Raw genomic sequence first — 15,968 nt, 5'->3', positions numbered from 1 at the left:
TTATACTTGAAATTCCATCAGTTGAGACAATTCAATTGTGTGGAATGGCTTTGGAAAAGGTGGCATTCGAGCAGAGAACTTTTGAGAGACGTGTTGCATGGTTGGCCGAGTTTGTGGATTTACATTTATGCACGCAAGTGCCATTGACACTGCCAAAACTACTTCATTTCCAACTTGGTCTTCGGGATTCGGGAGCCGTGGGTCCAACACATCCTTTAGCCGTAGATTCTGGCCACCTTCAGATGATGATGATGACAAGGAGGAGATGATATCTCCAGGGTGTCTTCCCATTATGACTTCAAGTGCTAAAACCCCAAAGCTATATACATCGCATTTCTCTGTCACTCTCATTGTGTAAGCAAGCTCTGCCAAAAAAAATCCACATAAAAAATGATATCTCCAGGCTCCGAACATCCCTCTAACCTTTTGCACATTACAAATACATGCCTTTAACCTTTTGCTTAAGGTGCAATGAAACTAGTATGTGACATGAGCAGACCATGACAAGAGAGGTTTGGATATGGGTTTTACTTCGGTGCTCGTGTGACCGTTGGATCAGGTCAGTGCTGGCTGGCAACTCATCATTCCGTAAAAATTAAAAAGAAATAGGCTAATATTTTCTTGAAAAATTCCACATCGAAACAATAGAAATTAAGCAAATCAATTTCCTAATCAAACATTTTAAAGTTGGAAAATTTACAAAAATCCCCTTGACTAAAATCTTAGTAAGAATACTCAAAATTTTAGATACTTACTAGTCAAGTAAATTTTCCACCAATTTTAAGGTGGTTTTTTGTTTTAGGCCCTGTTTGTCAAGGATTTTGAGAACCGATTGTGAGCCCAAAACTGCAATTGAACACAAATATACGTTTAATTGTGAGTCCAATAATCAGTTTCGGATTCACAATTGGTTTTCAAAATCCAAGACAAACAGGGCCTTAGGATAACATAAAAATATTTTGACCTTAGGTGGGTGTGAGCCAATAACATAAAAACCAAATAAGATGTAATTTTCTAAACAATTATATTAAGACAATAAATTAGGCACAATATGTGACGAACTAACCTGGAGCAACATATCCGTAAGTGCCTGCAAGTTCTGTCCAATTTGATGAATAAGGCATTAGAAGTCTAGCAGTACCAAAATCAGAGACATGAGCCTCAAATTCTGAATCCAATAAAACATTTTTGCTAGAGATATCTCGATGAACTATTGGCGGGTCGCAGTCATGCTGCATGTATGATGAAGAATGTGCCACAGCTTTAATAATATTCACCCTCTTCACCCAATCCAACTCCATTGCCCCTTCTTCACTGTTTAGGATATTAGCCAAAATTCCACTTTCCATATACTCATAAACCAGAAACATACATCGACAATGGGTACAAAACCCGTAAAGCTTCACAATGCTGCGGTGACGAATTTCTGTTAATGCTCGTACCTCATTTATGAAACTTCTCTGATAATTTGCTTGCCATCTTCCAATTAATTTGTGAAGCTTTTTTACAGCTACTACTTGCCCTGTTGGCAAGGATGCTTTGTAAACTCTCCCATATCCGCCCTCCCGAATGCAGTATTTGTCATCAAAGTTCTCCATCGTATTGATGATATCTTCATAAGAAATACACCCATCCCAATTCCATATCGAAAATAGATCTTTATTCATTTCGTTTCTCTGTCTCTCTGCATTTCTCTTTATCAGTGGGGAATTGTATGATTGCAAACCTTGCGCTTTGCCACATAGTCCTTCGTTGCCGACAATGTCCCTTGTTGGAAGGCTTTGCTGTTAGGAAGACTACGCACCAAATTATTGTATGATAAATCCATCAATGTCAAGCTGAGCATATCTTCCAAAGAAGATGGAATTGAACCGGTAAGCTTATCGTACGAAATATTTAAGATTTCCAACATGTGTAATTTTCCTAGTTGGGGCGATATTTCTCCTGTAACCAAGTTACAGCTAAGATCTAAAATATTTTGTAGCTCAGCTAGATTGCCAATTTGAAATGCAATGCTTCCATTCAAATGATTTCTGCTTAATTTCAAAGAACCAAGAGTGGAACCCAACATATCCCTCCACGCCACATGGCTTAGAGGGAGGACTCAACTTGAGAAGGACTCAACGGATTTGATTGTCATGCGGACTGCAGTTGGGTGTCCCATGTGATGAATAGGGGCGCATTTATCATTTCCCTAATTGGGGAGTGGTTCCTCTATATGAAGCTGTGGTGTGTCTCCTCATTTTTGTACGAGTTTTGCTAACGAGTGCCAGGGATACTCCTTAAGGAGCATTGGAACCATGAATTTACATAAATTTACAAACGTGTGTAAAAAGTATCCAACCATGTGTAAATTCATGTTCCCAATGCTCTTTGACGAGTGGCAAAACCCTTTTTTACATATTGATTTATTTTTTCATCCCTATGCCTGCATTGTTTCCATCAAGATCAAGGGTATCTGTGAAATTCCAAGTGGTTAAAAGCTTATTGGGGGAATTCGATGGAATTTTTGAAAGGATGTAAATATGAAAATTTCAGTTTTTCAATTATAATCTGAAAATCTAGAAAATTCCAATAAATCTTAGGAAATTCAAAAAGAAGCTTCTCCTACGTAAGAAACTGGTAAGTCTAGGCTCAAAGTTTAATCGATCATGCAAAAAATACATGCTTTTACGAAGGGAAATGATAAATTGGAGCATTTTCTTTACATGGGAAAGCCAGCTCCAGTGTATGTTGCAATCAGGCCCGTTGAATCCTTCCCACGTGAACTACATCAGCCCCTCTTCAACTGGAGTTGGCTGTCCCAAGTAGGAGGAAATATTTTATAGGGAGAAGAACATGTGTCCGCATGTATGCGGAAATATTTTATATGAGGGCACATATATTTCCACCTACATGAGGGCACATATAAAACCTTATAAATGTAAATTCTTTAATTAAATATCCTATAAATGTAAATTTCAAATATACCATAAATGTAAATTTCTCTAGATTGTATAGATTTTATATGTGATCGCATGTAAGTGTAATTTTTTTTTTTTTTAAAATACATCGGAGCTCGTATGGTTTGATGATCCAAGCCGTTCATTTGTTGGGCCTTCACATATATAGGTTCTACCTCAAAAATCAATTCTATAAAATGATCTTAACCCTCCGATCTGTAGAGGTTTTTATTTTAGAATCATCCTATGTAGCATGTTATTTTACACATCTTTCAAATGAGCAATAGGACCAGAAGGTACAAAACCATGTGGGTTGCCTCATTATGGTCTACAAAGATCAATGGTCTAAATGAACATACATGTCTCCAAGTGGGACCCAAGACTTGATCTCGACGGTGACAATCAGCCTAGTCCGTCCCTTATTTTGATCAACTATATGAAATACTGACATATACAATATAACTGAGTAGGTGAACAGACCCAACCCATTTACACTTGAAATTCCATCAGTTGAGACATTTCGATTGTGTGGAATGGCTTTGGAAAAGATGGAGTTCGAGCAGAGAACTTTCCAGAGATGTGTGGCATAGGTGGCCGAGTTTGTGGATTTGCATTTAAGCACGCGAGTGCCAATGACACTGCCAGAAAAACTTCATTTCCAACTTGGTCTTCGGGATTTGGGAGCCGTGGGTCTAACACATCCTTTAGCCGTAGATTTTGGCCAACTTCAGATGATGATGTTAACAAGGAAGAGATGATATCTCCAGGGTGCCTTCCCATTATCACTTCAAGTGCTAAAACCCCAAAGCTATATACATCGCATTTCTCCGTCACTCTCATTGTGTAAGCAAGCTCTGCCAAAAAAAAAAGAAAAAAAAAAGAAAAAGAAGTTAAATGACATAAAATTTCTTGGCAAACATTTTGTCCTTCCGTAGGTGAGCCAAATGACATAACAATAAATAAGACAATTTTCTAAACAATTATACCGCAACAATAAAGTAGGCACAATATAGGAGGAACTAACCTGGAGCAACATATCCACGAGTGCCTGCAAGCTCTGTCCAGTTGGATGAATCCGGCATTAGAATTCTAGCAGTACCAAAATCAGATACGTGAGCCTCAAATTCTGAATCCAATAAGACATTTTTGCTTGAGATATCTCGATGAACTATTGGCGGGTCGCAATCATGGTGCATGTATGATAAAGAATGTGCCACAGCTTTAATAATATTAACCCTCTTCACCCAATCCAACTCCATCGCCCATTCGTCACTGCTTAGTATATTAGCCAAATTTCCTCTTTCTATGTACTCATAAATGAGAAACATACATCGACGATGGGAGCAAAACCCGTAAAGCTTGACAACATTGCGGTGACGGATTTCTGTTAATGCACGTACCTCATTTCTAAAACTTCTCTGATCAATTTGCTCGCCATCTTCCAATTTGTGAAGTTTTTTTACAGCTACTGTTTGCCCTGTTGGCAGATATGCTTTGTAAACTCTCCCATATCCGCCTTCCCCAATGCAGTATCTGTCATCAAACTCCTCAGTTGCATCGATGATATCTTCATAAGAAATACACCCATCCCAATTCCATATCGAAAATAGGTCTTTATTCCTTTCATTTCTTTGTCCCTCTGCATTTCTTGTTCTCAGGCAAAAAAAGGAAGAAATGCCAAAAACTAGAAGTAGAAGGATTAGTGCGCTCAAAAGAGGAAGAATGATCAATATGATAACGTTGTGTCTCTTTTTTGGTTCACCATTGTTTATTGGTGTGGAATTGCATGGTTGCACACCTTGCGCTTTGCCGCATAAACCTTTGTTGCCGACAAATGTCCCTTGTTGGAAGGCTTTGTTGTTAGGAAGGCTACCCACCAAATTATTGTATGATAAATCAATCGATGTCAAGCTGAGCATATTTTCTAGAGAAGATGGAATTGACCCAAAAAGCTTGTTGTGGGAGAGATTTAAGATTTCCAGCATGTGTAATTTTTGCAGTTGGGGCGTTATTTCTCCTGTAAGCATGTTAAAACTAAGATCTAGCATAATTTGCAGCTCTGCTAGATTGCCAATTTGAAATGGAATGCTTCCGTTCAAATGATTTCTGCTTAAGTTCAAAGAATATAATTTCGAGCAATCTTCTAGTTGTTCTGGTATCGATCCAGTTAGTTTGTTTGCTGATAGGTCCAGGATCTCCAAATTGGACAGTTTTCCCATTTCTGATGGTATCCGACCAGAAAGTTGGTTACCATTTAAACTCATGTTATATAAGGCTGTCAAGCTCCCCAATTCCTTTGGAATCTCTCCGACCAAAAGGTTTGAAGAAAGGTCGAATACTGCTAGTTGAATCAATTGTCCAAACTCTAGTGGTATTTTACCAGTTATCAAGTTCCCCGAGAGCTTTAAACCAGTCAAATTTTTATACTTGACCCAACTTGGAGAGAGTTCACCAGACAAATGGTTACAGCTCAAGTCAATGTATGTTAGATTTGGACAAACTCCAAAGTCTTCAGACATATTTCTAGTGAGCTGGTTTCCGTTGATAGTAAGTCTGGTTAAGGACGTCCAGTTTCTCCAGCTTTTTGGGATGGGACCCGAAAGTTGATTGTAAGATAGGCTTAGAAAGGCTAGCTTTTTAAGATCGCCCAAAGAGGGCGGAATTGCACCATTAAGAAGGTTATAGGTCATGTCCAGATTAACCATATTTTTCAAATTTCCTATTTCTTCAGGGATGGGGCCAGAGAGCTTATTACTGCAGAGGTGCATCGTGACAAGGTTGGTCAAATTTCCTATTGCGGAAGGAATGGAACCTGTTAGAATGTTAAAGGACATTGCCAGACTACCCATATTTCTCAAATATCCTATTTCTTTAGGGATGGGGCCAGAGAGATTATTGGTGTAGAGGTACAACCAGACAAGGTTGGTCAAGTTTCCTATTGCGGAAGGAATGGAACCTGTTAGAATGTTATCGGACATTGCCATATTAGCCATATTTTTCAAATATCCTATTTCTTTTGGGATGGGGCCAGAGAGCTTATTGATGTGGAGGGACAACGTGACAAGGCTGGTCAAGTTTCCTATTGCGGAAGGAATGGAACCTGTTAGAATGTTATTGGACATTCCCACATGAGCCATATTTTTCAAATATCCTATTTCTTCAGGGATGGGGCCAGAGAGATTATTGTTATAGAGGTCCAAGAGGGAAAGATTGGTCAAGTTTCCTAAGGTCGAAGGAATGGAACCTATTAGAATGTTAGAGGACATGTCTAGTTCAACTATATTTTTCAAATTTCCTATTTCTTTTGGGATGGGACCAGAGAGATTATTGTTGTAGAGGTACAACGTGACAAGGTTGGTCAAGTTTCCTATTGCGGAAGGAATTGTTCTGAAGAGTGCATTGTTGCTAAGATCAAGATTGGCAAGTTTGGGAAAGGAAGAGAATTTGAAGTTATAGAGCTTACCTTGCAAACCTACACTTGTTAGGTTTATTTGAGTGACACTTCCTTCGTGGTTACATGCTATTCCCCTCCAATTGCATGGGCTTTTATTGGTGGCATTGTGAAGCGACCATGAATTGAGAGGAGCTTGGTTAAGGAGGCTAGCTTTCCAGCCGAGGAGAGCCTCTGCTTCTACTGAATTTGCCGTTATTGAACGGCAAGAAAGCATGAGAAAGCAGAAAAGTAAAGAGAAGAGGGAGAGAGATTTCTCAAAGGCCATGGTTGTTGGTGGTGTTTGAGTTTTTTGGCTCATGTTGGATGTAGATTTATAGTGAAAAAGTCGTGTGTCCTTCTATGCCGTGCGTTGAGGGGAATAATTGTGTACCACGTCTATTCTTGCTCCACTCGTATTTTTCTAAGCGTAGTCTTTTCTTCTTCTTGATCATTCGATCACCACATAAACTCATCTTATTAGCTCACGCTGTGTTTTACCGTGAAGAGGTTGATGACACATGTAGATGGAAGTACATTTATTATGGCACACAAAAATGTTAAATTAAATGAATAAAAAATGCTCCTCGGCAAGTTGGTCCAATGGGAGAACTCTTGTAGGTATTTTTTCTGGGGTGCCCTTCTGTTTAACATTCTTCTTATAATTATAAGTACAGAACGATTAAGCTATCTTTGGAATCAATGACTGTGATCAATTCTAGTATTCCAGATGGGAATCTGTATATAAAATCAAGTATTCCATTGGATCCACACCACCAAAGTAGATTATTTATGAGTCAGTGAGCCTACGTGGCTGCTCTCACATGCAACAACCAGCCACAAAATGCCTTCATGCAATGGACCCTAGCAAATCCCTTTCTATTACTGTGTGATGACAAATAATAGAAATTTTCTATTATTTATACTCAGAGTGCCCCTCAACTTCCCATATTTGTCAAAAAGTACGGTGAAACCCACTTCATAGGACTAATCCAAACCATTCATTTGTTGGGGCACAATGTAAATAGGCTATATCCCATAGATCGTCTCCATAAGATGATTCTAACCATCCGATCAATCCCTCTATAGATCAGAGGGTTAGGATCATCCTATGGAAACAATCTAGGGTTCTATATAGTTGGATGACCTAATCTAGCATTTGTTGGGCCCTAAAAATGATCATAATCAGCCCATCACTTATTGGTGAATGGCTAAGATTAATCTAACTGAAAAATAGGTTATTCAATCTCAGCCATTCACCAAAAAGTGGATTGGATGATTTTGGGCGTGGGGACACATCACAAAATTTAGAAATCTCCTCAAATTGGAGGGTTAGGATCATCTTGTGGTATAGATATTTTGGGACTAATGAGTGTCTTTCGTGCCATGGTGCACCTATGACAAATCCCAAAATATCCTTGGCTTTTTTTTGAAGAAAATGAATGTCAATCTTCCAAATTTCGATGATAAACTATCAATAAACGGAAATTTCGGAACATCTAACAGGGAAGATTCTTGGCCATGTTCAATCTTGTGAGATAGATTAGATGGAGGGTTAGGATCTTGAACAGGTGCCATTCCCTCTTGAAACAGTGGAGTGGGGGCGAAGCACAATAGCATACCCTAAAGGCCCTGTTTTCAAAAAAAAAAATTCTAATGGAAAAAAATTTCTTGGAAAATTTTCTAGCGTCCATCACAAAAGGCATTTGGCGGATGGTCTGTTGCATGTGAGAGCAGCCACATAGGCTCACTTTTCAGCAGATTTTGTCTTTATTCATGAGGTGGCAGCCCTCATATGCAAGAGACCATCCGCGAAATGCCTTCTGCCTAGAGGGATGTTATCATAAATTGAAGGCCCCTTTAGTAAAAATTGAATAGGTTTGGTTCGCAGTGTTTTATTTCCATAGGTTGATCCTAACCCTCCGATCAGTAGAGGGTTAGGATCAACCATCTAACAATCAGATCGGAGGGTTAGGATCAACCTACGGAAATGATTTTTTAGGCACAACCTATTATTTAGGTTGTGGTCCATCTAATGGACGGTCTGGATCATCCTATGGTGCGGGCATGCCGCACTTTTAATAATGTGAGGAGTGCCCTCATCAAAATACAGTAGTGCTATAACATTTCCCAAAAAGAAATGACTAATTTGGGTATGGGTCCTAAATGTATTAAGGTGTGGAGTGTGTCTCCTCACCTTGTTGTACTAGAACCTGTGAAAACCTTCATAAATCGACGTATTTACTGGGGAGAAAGAGGTGTGGCACCTAGAAGCCCATATTAATATAGTAGGGAATCAAATTAGAATGTAAAGAGTTTAGACTCCCTCCCGGGCTCCACGGCCCATATCCGATAGCTATGGAATGCTCTTCACTTATTCTCCACCTCTATTTCTACTTATGCCTCGCCTCACATCCCTGCAAATAACCGATAGCCAGTCCTTCCCAACCTTAAAGGATCAAAATACAACTCAGTTTATTTTGACAATCCAAAAGTCACTTTCTATTTCGAATATTCGAAATAATAATTCACAGATTTATTGTAACTTATCTTTCTTGTCCCAAGCATATGTATTTTACAAATTATCACAAAACCAATTAAGAAGTTATTAACAAGTATGATAACTTATATGCTTGAATGAGTTAGAAATGACTGAATTGCTTGAATGAGTTAGAAAAAAATATCAATGAGTTAGAAAAAAAATGCCAGCCTCGAGAGCATAGATAGTACGCAAGCTAGGAAGAAACAACCTAAGGGCAGGTTAGGCTTGAGTACATAGACAACAATGCTTTAGAACGAAATTGCATAAGTGAACAAGTAAGCTAAAGGCAGACTTTCGTTTTTCTTCTAGGACGACCTTGAAGGAGTGAGTCGTATGCGCTTTAGAGGGGTAAAGACCGGTACAATCCAGATAAATAGAAGCAAAACCATCCATATCTGCTTTCAGTCCCTCTACCCGGTGTATGTCGGTCTTTTCATAAACTTTGAATCGGGATTCGGTAGGGGTGCAGTGGTGAACAGAACCTTCCAATGAGAAGGTAAACTCAATCGCTTAGGAGGCAGCTGTAGTCTTCCGGGCCTTTTCCAAGCAAGGAGAGTCGAGTTCAGAAAGCTGCTTCTACTTCCACTTCTCTCTTACGGCAACGTGGGAAGTTGCAGTTGCAAGTCAGAAGCTGGCAATCCCGCCTTTGGGAAATCCCTCCTTTGAAGTGAAAGATGCTGTTTTCCGGAGGGGGTGCCTCGGGTCCCGATGGTTTTTCTGGGGGGTCGATCATGAGTGATAGAAACAACCCTCGTAAGGAGTCCTATTAAAACAAAGAAATATAGGCCTGCCTGCCATCCACACTAATAGATGGAGTTTTCCGAAAAAATCTGCTAGTGGAGGAAGACCTTCTAGGGATAAGAGACATAGGGCTGAAGAGAGAACCAAAAAAGGATCTTTCGTGTATAATCCTGCATAATCTCGAATGTTATCAGTTGCGGTACGTAGACCAAATAAGACAATATGAACAAAAGTTCCTAGATTCATGGAGATATAGAACAACATATAAGTTATCATGCTTGCATATCCATCATTTGAGTCTCCAACAATTATTCCAATAATTACATATCCGATTTGACCTATGGACAAATATGCAAGCATACGTTTCATGCTTGCTTGAGAGCATAGAAGTTATCATACTTGTTAATAACTTCTTGGTTATTGATATTTTTTTTCTTCCCTCAATGCTGCTTTGTTTCCACGGAGATAAAGGGCATGGCCCCAAAGTTGACGACTTAAATGATTATAAATGGGACCTACTTACTTGATAATTCCTCATCACTCACACTCAGCTAAACTTGCTAATTGGATTTCCAAATGTAAGAATCCAATCGTGTGTACAAAAACGTTAAAAACTTCGTAGTTCAAAGGCGTTTCTGCAACAAACGATCAGTTTGGATCTTCCAACAAGGTGGGCCCAATGTAAACCATTCAGTTTTTGAGCTCCAACAGCCCAACCTAAGTAGTACGTACCCCAAAATTTTTCTATGTAGGATGATCCTAACCTTCCTATCATTCGGTAGAGTTTTCTATACGGTGTAGTTTGTTTATTTTTATTGGCAAAGATTTAATTTACTTTTCTAATGGGTGTAGTTTATCTACATATTAGAGGGTTAGAATAGTAAGATGGAGATGATTTTGGAGCAATGCATATTTACATTGGGGCTCAACAAATGAACGGTTTAGAAGATATGTACATTTTGTGATGCACACAAATGGATGTAGGGGTGGACATGGTTCGGTTCGGTTCCGGGGTATACTCAGAACCGAGCCATGTGCAATCGGTTCTCAGAATTTGGAACCATAACCAAACCATATACTTTGGTACCAAACCGAACCAGAACCGAACTTGATCGGTTTGGTTCGGTTTTGGGTATACCCAACCTTTATTTTTTTTCCTTTGCATAAAAGCAACTAAGCAAGGTTTGAAAAGGTTATGTAATGTAACAATGAATATAGTGACAATGAACAGAGTCACTTTACATCTCTCGGTGGGCCATGATAGATGAGCACAGACGTGTCGAGCAGGAGCCTTGTATTTACTTGGCTGAGGATTGGAATCATAAATGTACCAATCAAATAGTGCTGACTTATAATCAACACATCTTATTGAAACAATAGACATATTTAACTAGGTAGGTGATATATTCGACCCCTTTTCTTACTTGGGACAGCCCTCATGTGTATTTACAACTACCTTTTTACATGAGAGGAGGCTGTCCCGATTAAGAAAAAGGGGTGAATATACTATAGTCTATTTGGAAGGCCCCGTCACTCATTACTTTTCTTCTACATGGGTGACGCCTCCAAGGTAGAGAGATCGAGGGCGCATATCTTGTATAAGAATTGCTCTCGTTTCATTTATTTCCAAACCATATGGCTTTTCTAAGGCAACGGAGAAAGACACATAGGGAGTCGATTTAAGATATTTGGGGGTCGATTTATCACTGGCCTGAAAAAAAAACTAGCTACTTGCAATGTGTGGGTGAGTCATCAGATACCAAGTAAATGAAATTGTTTTCTCGATAGTCGCACTCATCTCTTGGGTTGTGACTCTTCTCAACTACCTATCATCTGATCGGGCGACCCATATTAAAACAAAAGTGTACGAACGGCATCGATGGATGCGATTTGTCCCAAAAAGAGCCTTTAAGTTTGGGGGAGGACTATGAGTACATAGATTTTATTAAGCTTCTACGCCGTGTGTTCATGGGAGTTGAAATAGTCTCCTTCTATGCCGTGGGTTAATGGGAGTTGAGATAAACTTTGACATCTATTCCCGTATAGGGACTTGCTAGGCCATTTAGCGGAAAGCCATTTCGCGGCTGGCTTTTGCATGTGAGAACAGCCACATCATCAGATACATTAAATGCATGAGACAAAATCTTCCGAGAAGTGAACATGCGGCCGGCTGTTCCCGGCTTCCCGTATGCAAATGCAAAAACTTCCGCGAAATTGCCTATCAAGTCCCTCCCGTATAACATAATCCGAACTTATATTTTTCAATGAACATCCAACAGCTGACTGATCCAACAGTTGACTGCTGTTGGATCAAATATCAAGGGTGGTACTGCTAGCAAGGTACTTGAGGGTTCGGCACCATATAACAATATATCAAAATACTTTAACCTATGCACATGATGTTTATATAATATTGTAGCATGTTATTTTACACATCTGTCAAATGAGCAATGGGACCAAAAGCTCCAAAACCATGTGGGTTGCCTCGCGATGGTCTACAAAGATCAACGGTATACATTAAACATACATGCCATCCAAAAAAAACAGTAAACATACATGTCCCCGAGTGGGACACATGACTTGATCTCGAGGTGGCTATCAGCCTAGTTTATCTCTTATTTCTATCAAATACACTGACCTAATAAGCAAAAGTGAGTAACTTGCAAAGTGTTTTTTTTCCTTTGCATAAAAGCAACTTAGCAAGATTTGAAAAGGTTAGAATTTTTCTAGCGTCCATCGCAAAAGGCATTTGGCGGATGGTCTGTTGCATGTGAGAGCAGCACATAGGCTCACTTTGCAGCAGATTTGGTCTTCATTCACGAGGTCGCAGCCCTCAGATGCTAGAGACCATCCGTGAAATGCTTTCTGCGCTTGAGGGATGTTATCATAAATTGAAGGCCCCTTTAGTAAAAATTGAATAGGTTTGGTTCGCAGTGTTTTATTTCCATAGGTTGATCCTAACCCTCCGATCTATAGAGGGTTAGGATCAACCATCTAACAATAAGATCGGAGGGTAGGATCAACCTATGGAAATGATTTTTCAGGCACAAGCCCTGTTGTATGATCCTAGCCGTTTAATATTTTGGCCTAGGCTATGTCTCTGTAGATTTCTATAATGTAATGTAACAATGAAGAGAATGACGTGAGCTCTATCAGTGGGGCCTTGATAGATGAGCAGAGACCCAAGGAGTGAAGAGTAGGACCCCTGTTTGTATTTTCTTGGGTGAGGATTTGGAATCATACTATTAGTCTAATTTGTGGGGCCACCTCACTCATACATGATTACTTTCTTTCTGCCGTGGTCTACAAGGAAGAGTGATCGAGGACTCATATCTTACAAACGAATGGCTCTTGTTTCATTTATTTACAAACCACATGACTTTTCTAAGGCCCAATGGAGGAAATGGACAAAAAACTAGCTAGTTGACAGGTGTTTTTTCTTTGCAGAAAAGTGACAATTGAAAGAGGAAAGAAGTGTGATTACTTAAAGATTTGAGGTCAAACTGTTGTTTAGTGATCCGATGGGCCACAGAGTGACTGGGCATATTATTGCCTTTGTCGTGGGGGTGAGGAGATAAGAAGATATTTTTTTTCTTCCCTCTATGCTGTTTTGTTTCTGCGGAGATAAAGGGCATGGCCCCAAGGTTGACGACTTAAATGATCATAGATGGGACCTACTTGATAATTCCTCATCAGAATAGTAAGATGGAGATGATTTTGGAGCAATGCATATTTACATTGGGGCCCAACAAATGAATGGTTTTGATCTTCTAACAAATAAGAAGTCTTGCAGTACCAAAATCAGAGATACATGAGCCTCAAATTCTGAATCCAATAAAACATTTTTGCTAGAGATATCTGGATGAACTATTGGCGGGTCACAATCATGGTGCATGTATGATAAAGAATGTGCTACAGCTTTAATAATGTTTGCCCTCTTCACCCAATCCAACTTCATTGCCCCTTCCTCACTGCTTAGGATATTAGCCAAATTTCCTCTTTCCATATACTCATAAACTAGAAACATACATCGACGATGGGAACAGAACCCGTGAAGCTTGACAATGTTACGATGACGGATTTCTGCTAACGCGCGTACCTCATTTATGAAACTTTTCTGATCAAGTTGGTCACCATCTTCCAATTTTTGAAGTTTCTTTATGTTGAAGAATTTGAGGGTACTGTTGGTGATAGAAAACAGAAACTGTTGCTTAAAGGCGTGATATCACTTTCCTTAAGACAAGATTCGCCCCCACCAGTAGTGTGCAAAGAGGATCCGCGAATTGCCTCCAAGATACAATGAAGCCCTACTAATGTTTGATGACGCCTCGCACTAGCGGAATCAAACCCGAAATGCCCTTCCGAAATTTCAAGCCTTAGAAAAATTTCTAGATATTGTTTCTGCAGAAGAACAATATCTAGAACAGTAAATAAAAGGAAAAATAGTATGTAGAAATACTTGGGGATCAGATAGGAGTGTAGAAGAGAGTTTAAAGTCTGTCAGAATTGCTAATTCGTTTATGTTATGAAATGATCGAATTCTGCACATTTTATGGACCACATGGTGTCTTTTCTGTGTGAAAAACCTTTCTAAAAGTTTGAAATCTGACTATTAGATCGCACCCATTTGATATTGAACGGTTCTGATTGATCTTAGAGGTGACTGTTGGTTTGAGCCCAATTTAGGATCACCGGATCAAGACGACATAGGTAGAATTTGAACTTACGTTTCAGCCCAATTCATGTCTGGTTTTGCATGATGCACCCTGTGTAGCGTTTTCCATAAATTATAAAGGGACTTGCTAGGCAATTCTTAGGAAGCCATTTGGCGGTTCACTTTTTCAAGAAAGAAAATCCACCTCAGACGAATTAAATGAATAAGACAAAATGTGCTACTGGGTGGCTATTCCCTCCAAAAAGTGAGCCACAAAATGGCTTCCCGAGAAATTCCCTAGCAAGTCCCTAATTATAGAAGGGTTTTCGTAACTAAAACATAACTATGTGGGTTGCCTCATGATGGTCTACAAATTAAGATCAACGGTCTAAATTAAACATATATGTCCCAGTGTGGGACCCAAGACTTGATCTTGACGGTGACCATCATCCCAGTCCGTCACTTATTTCTATCAACTACATGAAACACTGACCTATATATATAATACAACGGAGTAAGCGAAGAGTCTCAAGCCATTTATGTTGAATAGTATTCCATCGAAAAAGTTTAAATGGAAAAATTATTTAATGAAAATAGTATTCCATCGAAAAAAGACTTCTATGTTGTAGCAAGAATGATTTTTTCCAAGAAAATGGTGATTTTTTTAATATGGCTCTGTTTATTTCTATGTAAATGAGTGTAAAACATAATTTATGCCCATTTTAATGTGGAAAAATGGGCTTAAAATTCGTTTCACACCCATGTTACGTCAAAAGAAATGCAGCCTATGGAAAAATATTGTATGGTAAATGAGGTATCCGAGCATTGGAAAGGTCAAATTTTAGGGAAGTTTTTTCCACAGTGTTTATCCTAGATCCGAACAGCCCCTTAACTTTTCTCACATTAACAAATGCATCCCTGCTTAAGGTGCAATGAAAGTAGTACATGAGCAGACCATGACAAGAGAGGCTAGCAACTCATTCTCTTGCTTAAAATGACATAGAGAAAAATTTCCACCAACTCTGTTTGGTTGCCGGAATGTTTTTTATTCTTGGGACTTTTGTGGAATTTCTGCTGGAAACCCACGTTTGGTTGCTGGGCCCAAAATAATCCCAGGAACCAAAATAACCCCGCACGAAACGCTACCCTGAAAAAAAAAAAAAAAAAATCTTAGAAACCAAAAATAAGTTTTGGGAAGAATTTTTTTTCTTCCCAACAGTTTAAGCAACCAAACAATTTTTTCCCACCATAGTCCGGTCAACCAAACATGGGATTTTTATTTTACTGGCATACTTCCAGGGAGTTTTTTTCCCCGATATCCCAAGAAGTGTTTTGTTCCACAAAATCCCAAGAACCGAAAAAATTCCGGCAACCAAATGGTTTTTTTTTGTTTTGTTTTGTTTTGGTTGTGCAAGAATTAGACCCGGTTTGTTTTGGATTTTTGGAACAGATTGTGAGCCCAAAACGGAATATTGGACTCAGATATACGTTTAATTGTGAGTCCAAGAATCGGCTCTCAAAATCCAAAACAAACAAGGTCTTAGGACTCACCATTGGTGTGCTTGGCTAAGGTAGGGCCAAGCACAACAATGGTCTAAAACATTTTGACCTTAGGTGGGTGAACCAAATCCTTTACTATTCTAAAAGCAAAAACCAGTG

The 15,968-nt window shown here is 39.2% G+C and overlaps 1 protein-coding gene across 1 annotated transcript; it reads right to left on the bottom strand.

The window, feature by feature from the left end:
• Positions 1–6,661, bottom strand: LOC143891268 (uncharacterized). The gene is made up of 3 exons (XM_077395886.1): positions 6,043–6,661; positions 3,967–5,898; positions 1–365 (listed from the first exon to the last, which is right to left on the bottom strand). The coding sequence occupies exons 1-3, from the start codon at positions 6,659–6,661 to the stop codon at positions 1–3; spliced, it is 2,916 nt and encodes a 971-aa protein (XP_077252001.1).
• Between the last annotated feature and the right edge of the window lie 9,307 nt (positions 6,662–15,968).

This window comes from Tasmannia lanceolata, unplaced genomic scaffold (genome assembly GCF_043159265.1).
Source record: "Tasmannia lanceolata isolate RefF3 unplaced genomic scaffold, GAP_Taslan_0.1 ptg000013l, whole genome shotgun sequence".
In the NCBI taxonomy this organism is placed as follows: Eukaryota; Viridiplantae; Streptophyta; class Magnoliopsida; order Canellales; family Winteraceae; genus Tasmannia; species Tasmannia lanceolata.
The sequence above is the reverse complement of the archived record's forward strand: the minus strand, read 5'-3'. Positions and strand labels throughout refer to the sequence as shown.

What these genes read in the sequence shown, in the direction of transcription:
- LOC143891268 (XM_077395886.1), bottom strand. Translation starts at nt 6,661, where the DNA reads ATGGCCTTTGAGAAATCTCTCTCCCTCTTCTCTTTACTTTTCTGCTTT. An exon ending in GTCCAATAACATTCTAACAG is followed by an intron (nt 5,899 to 6,042) that starts GTTCCATTCCTT and finishes ACATTCTAACAG; the next exon opens with GTTCCATTCCTTCCGCAATA. An exon ending in TCGTGGATATGTTGCTCCAG is followed by an intron (nt 366 to 3,966) that starts GTTAGTTCCTCC and finishes TTTTTTTGGCAG; the next exon opens with AGCTTGCTTACACAATGAGA.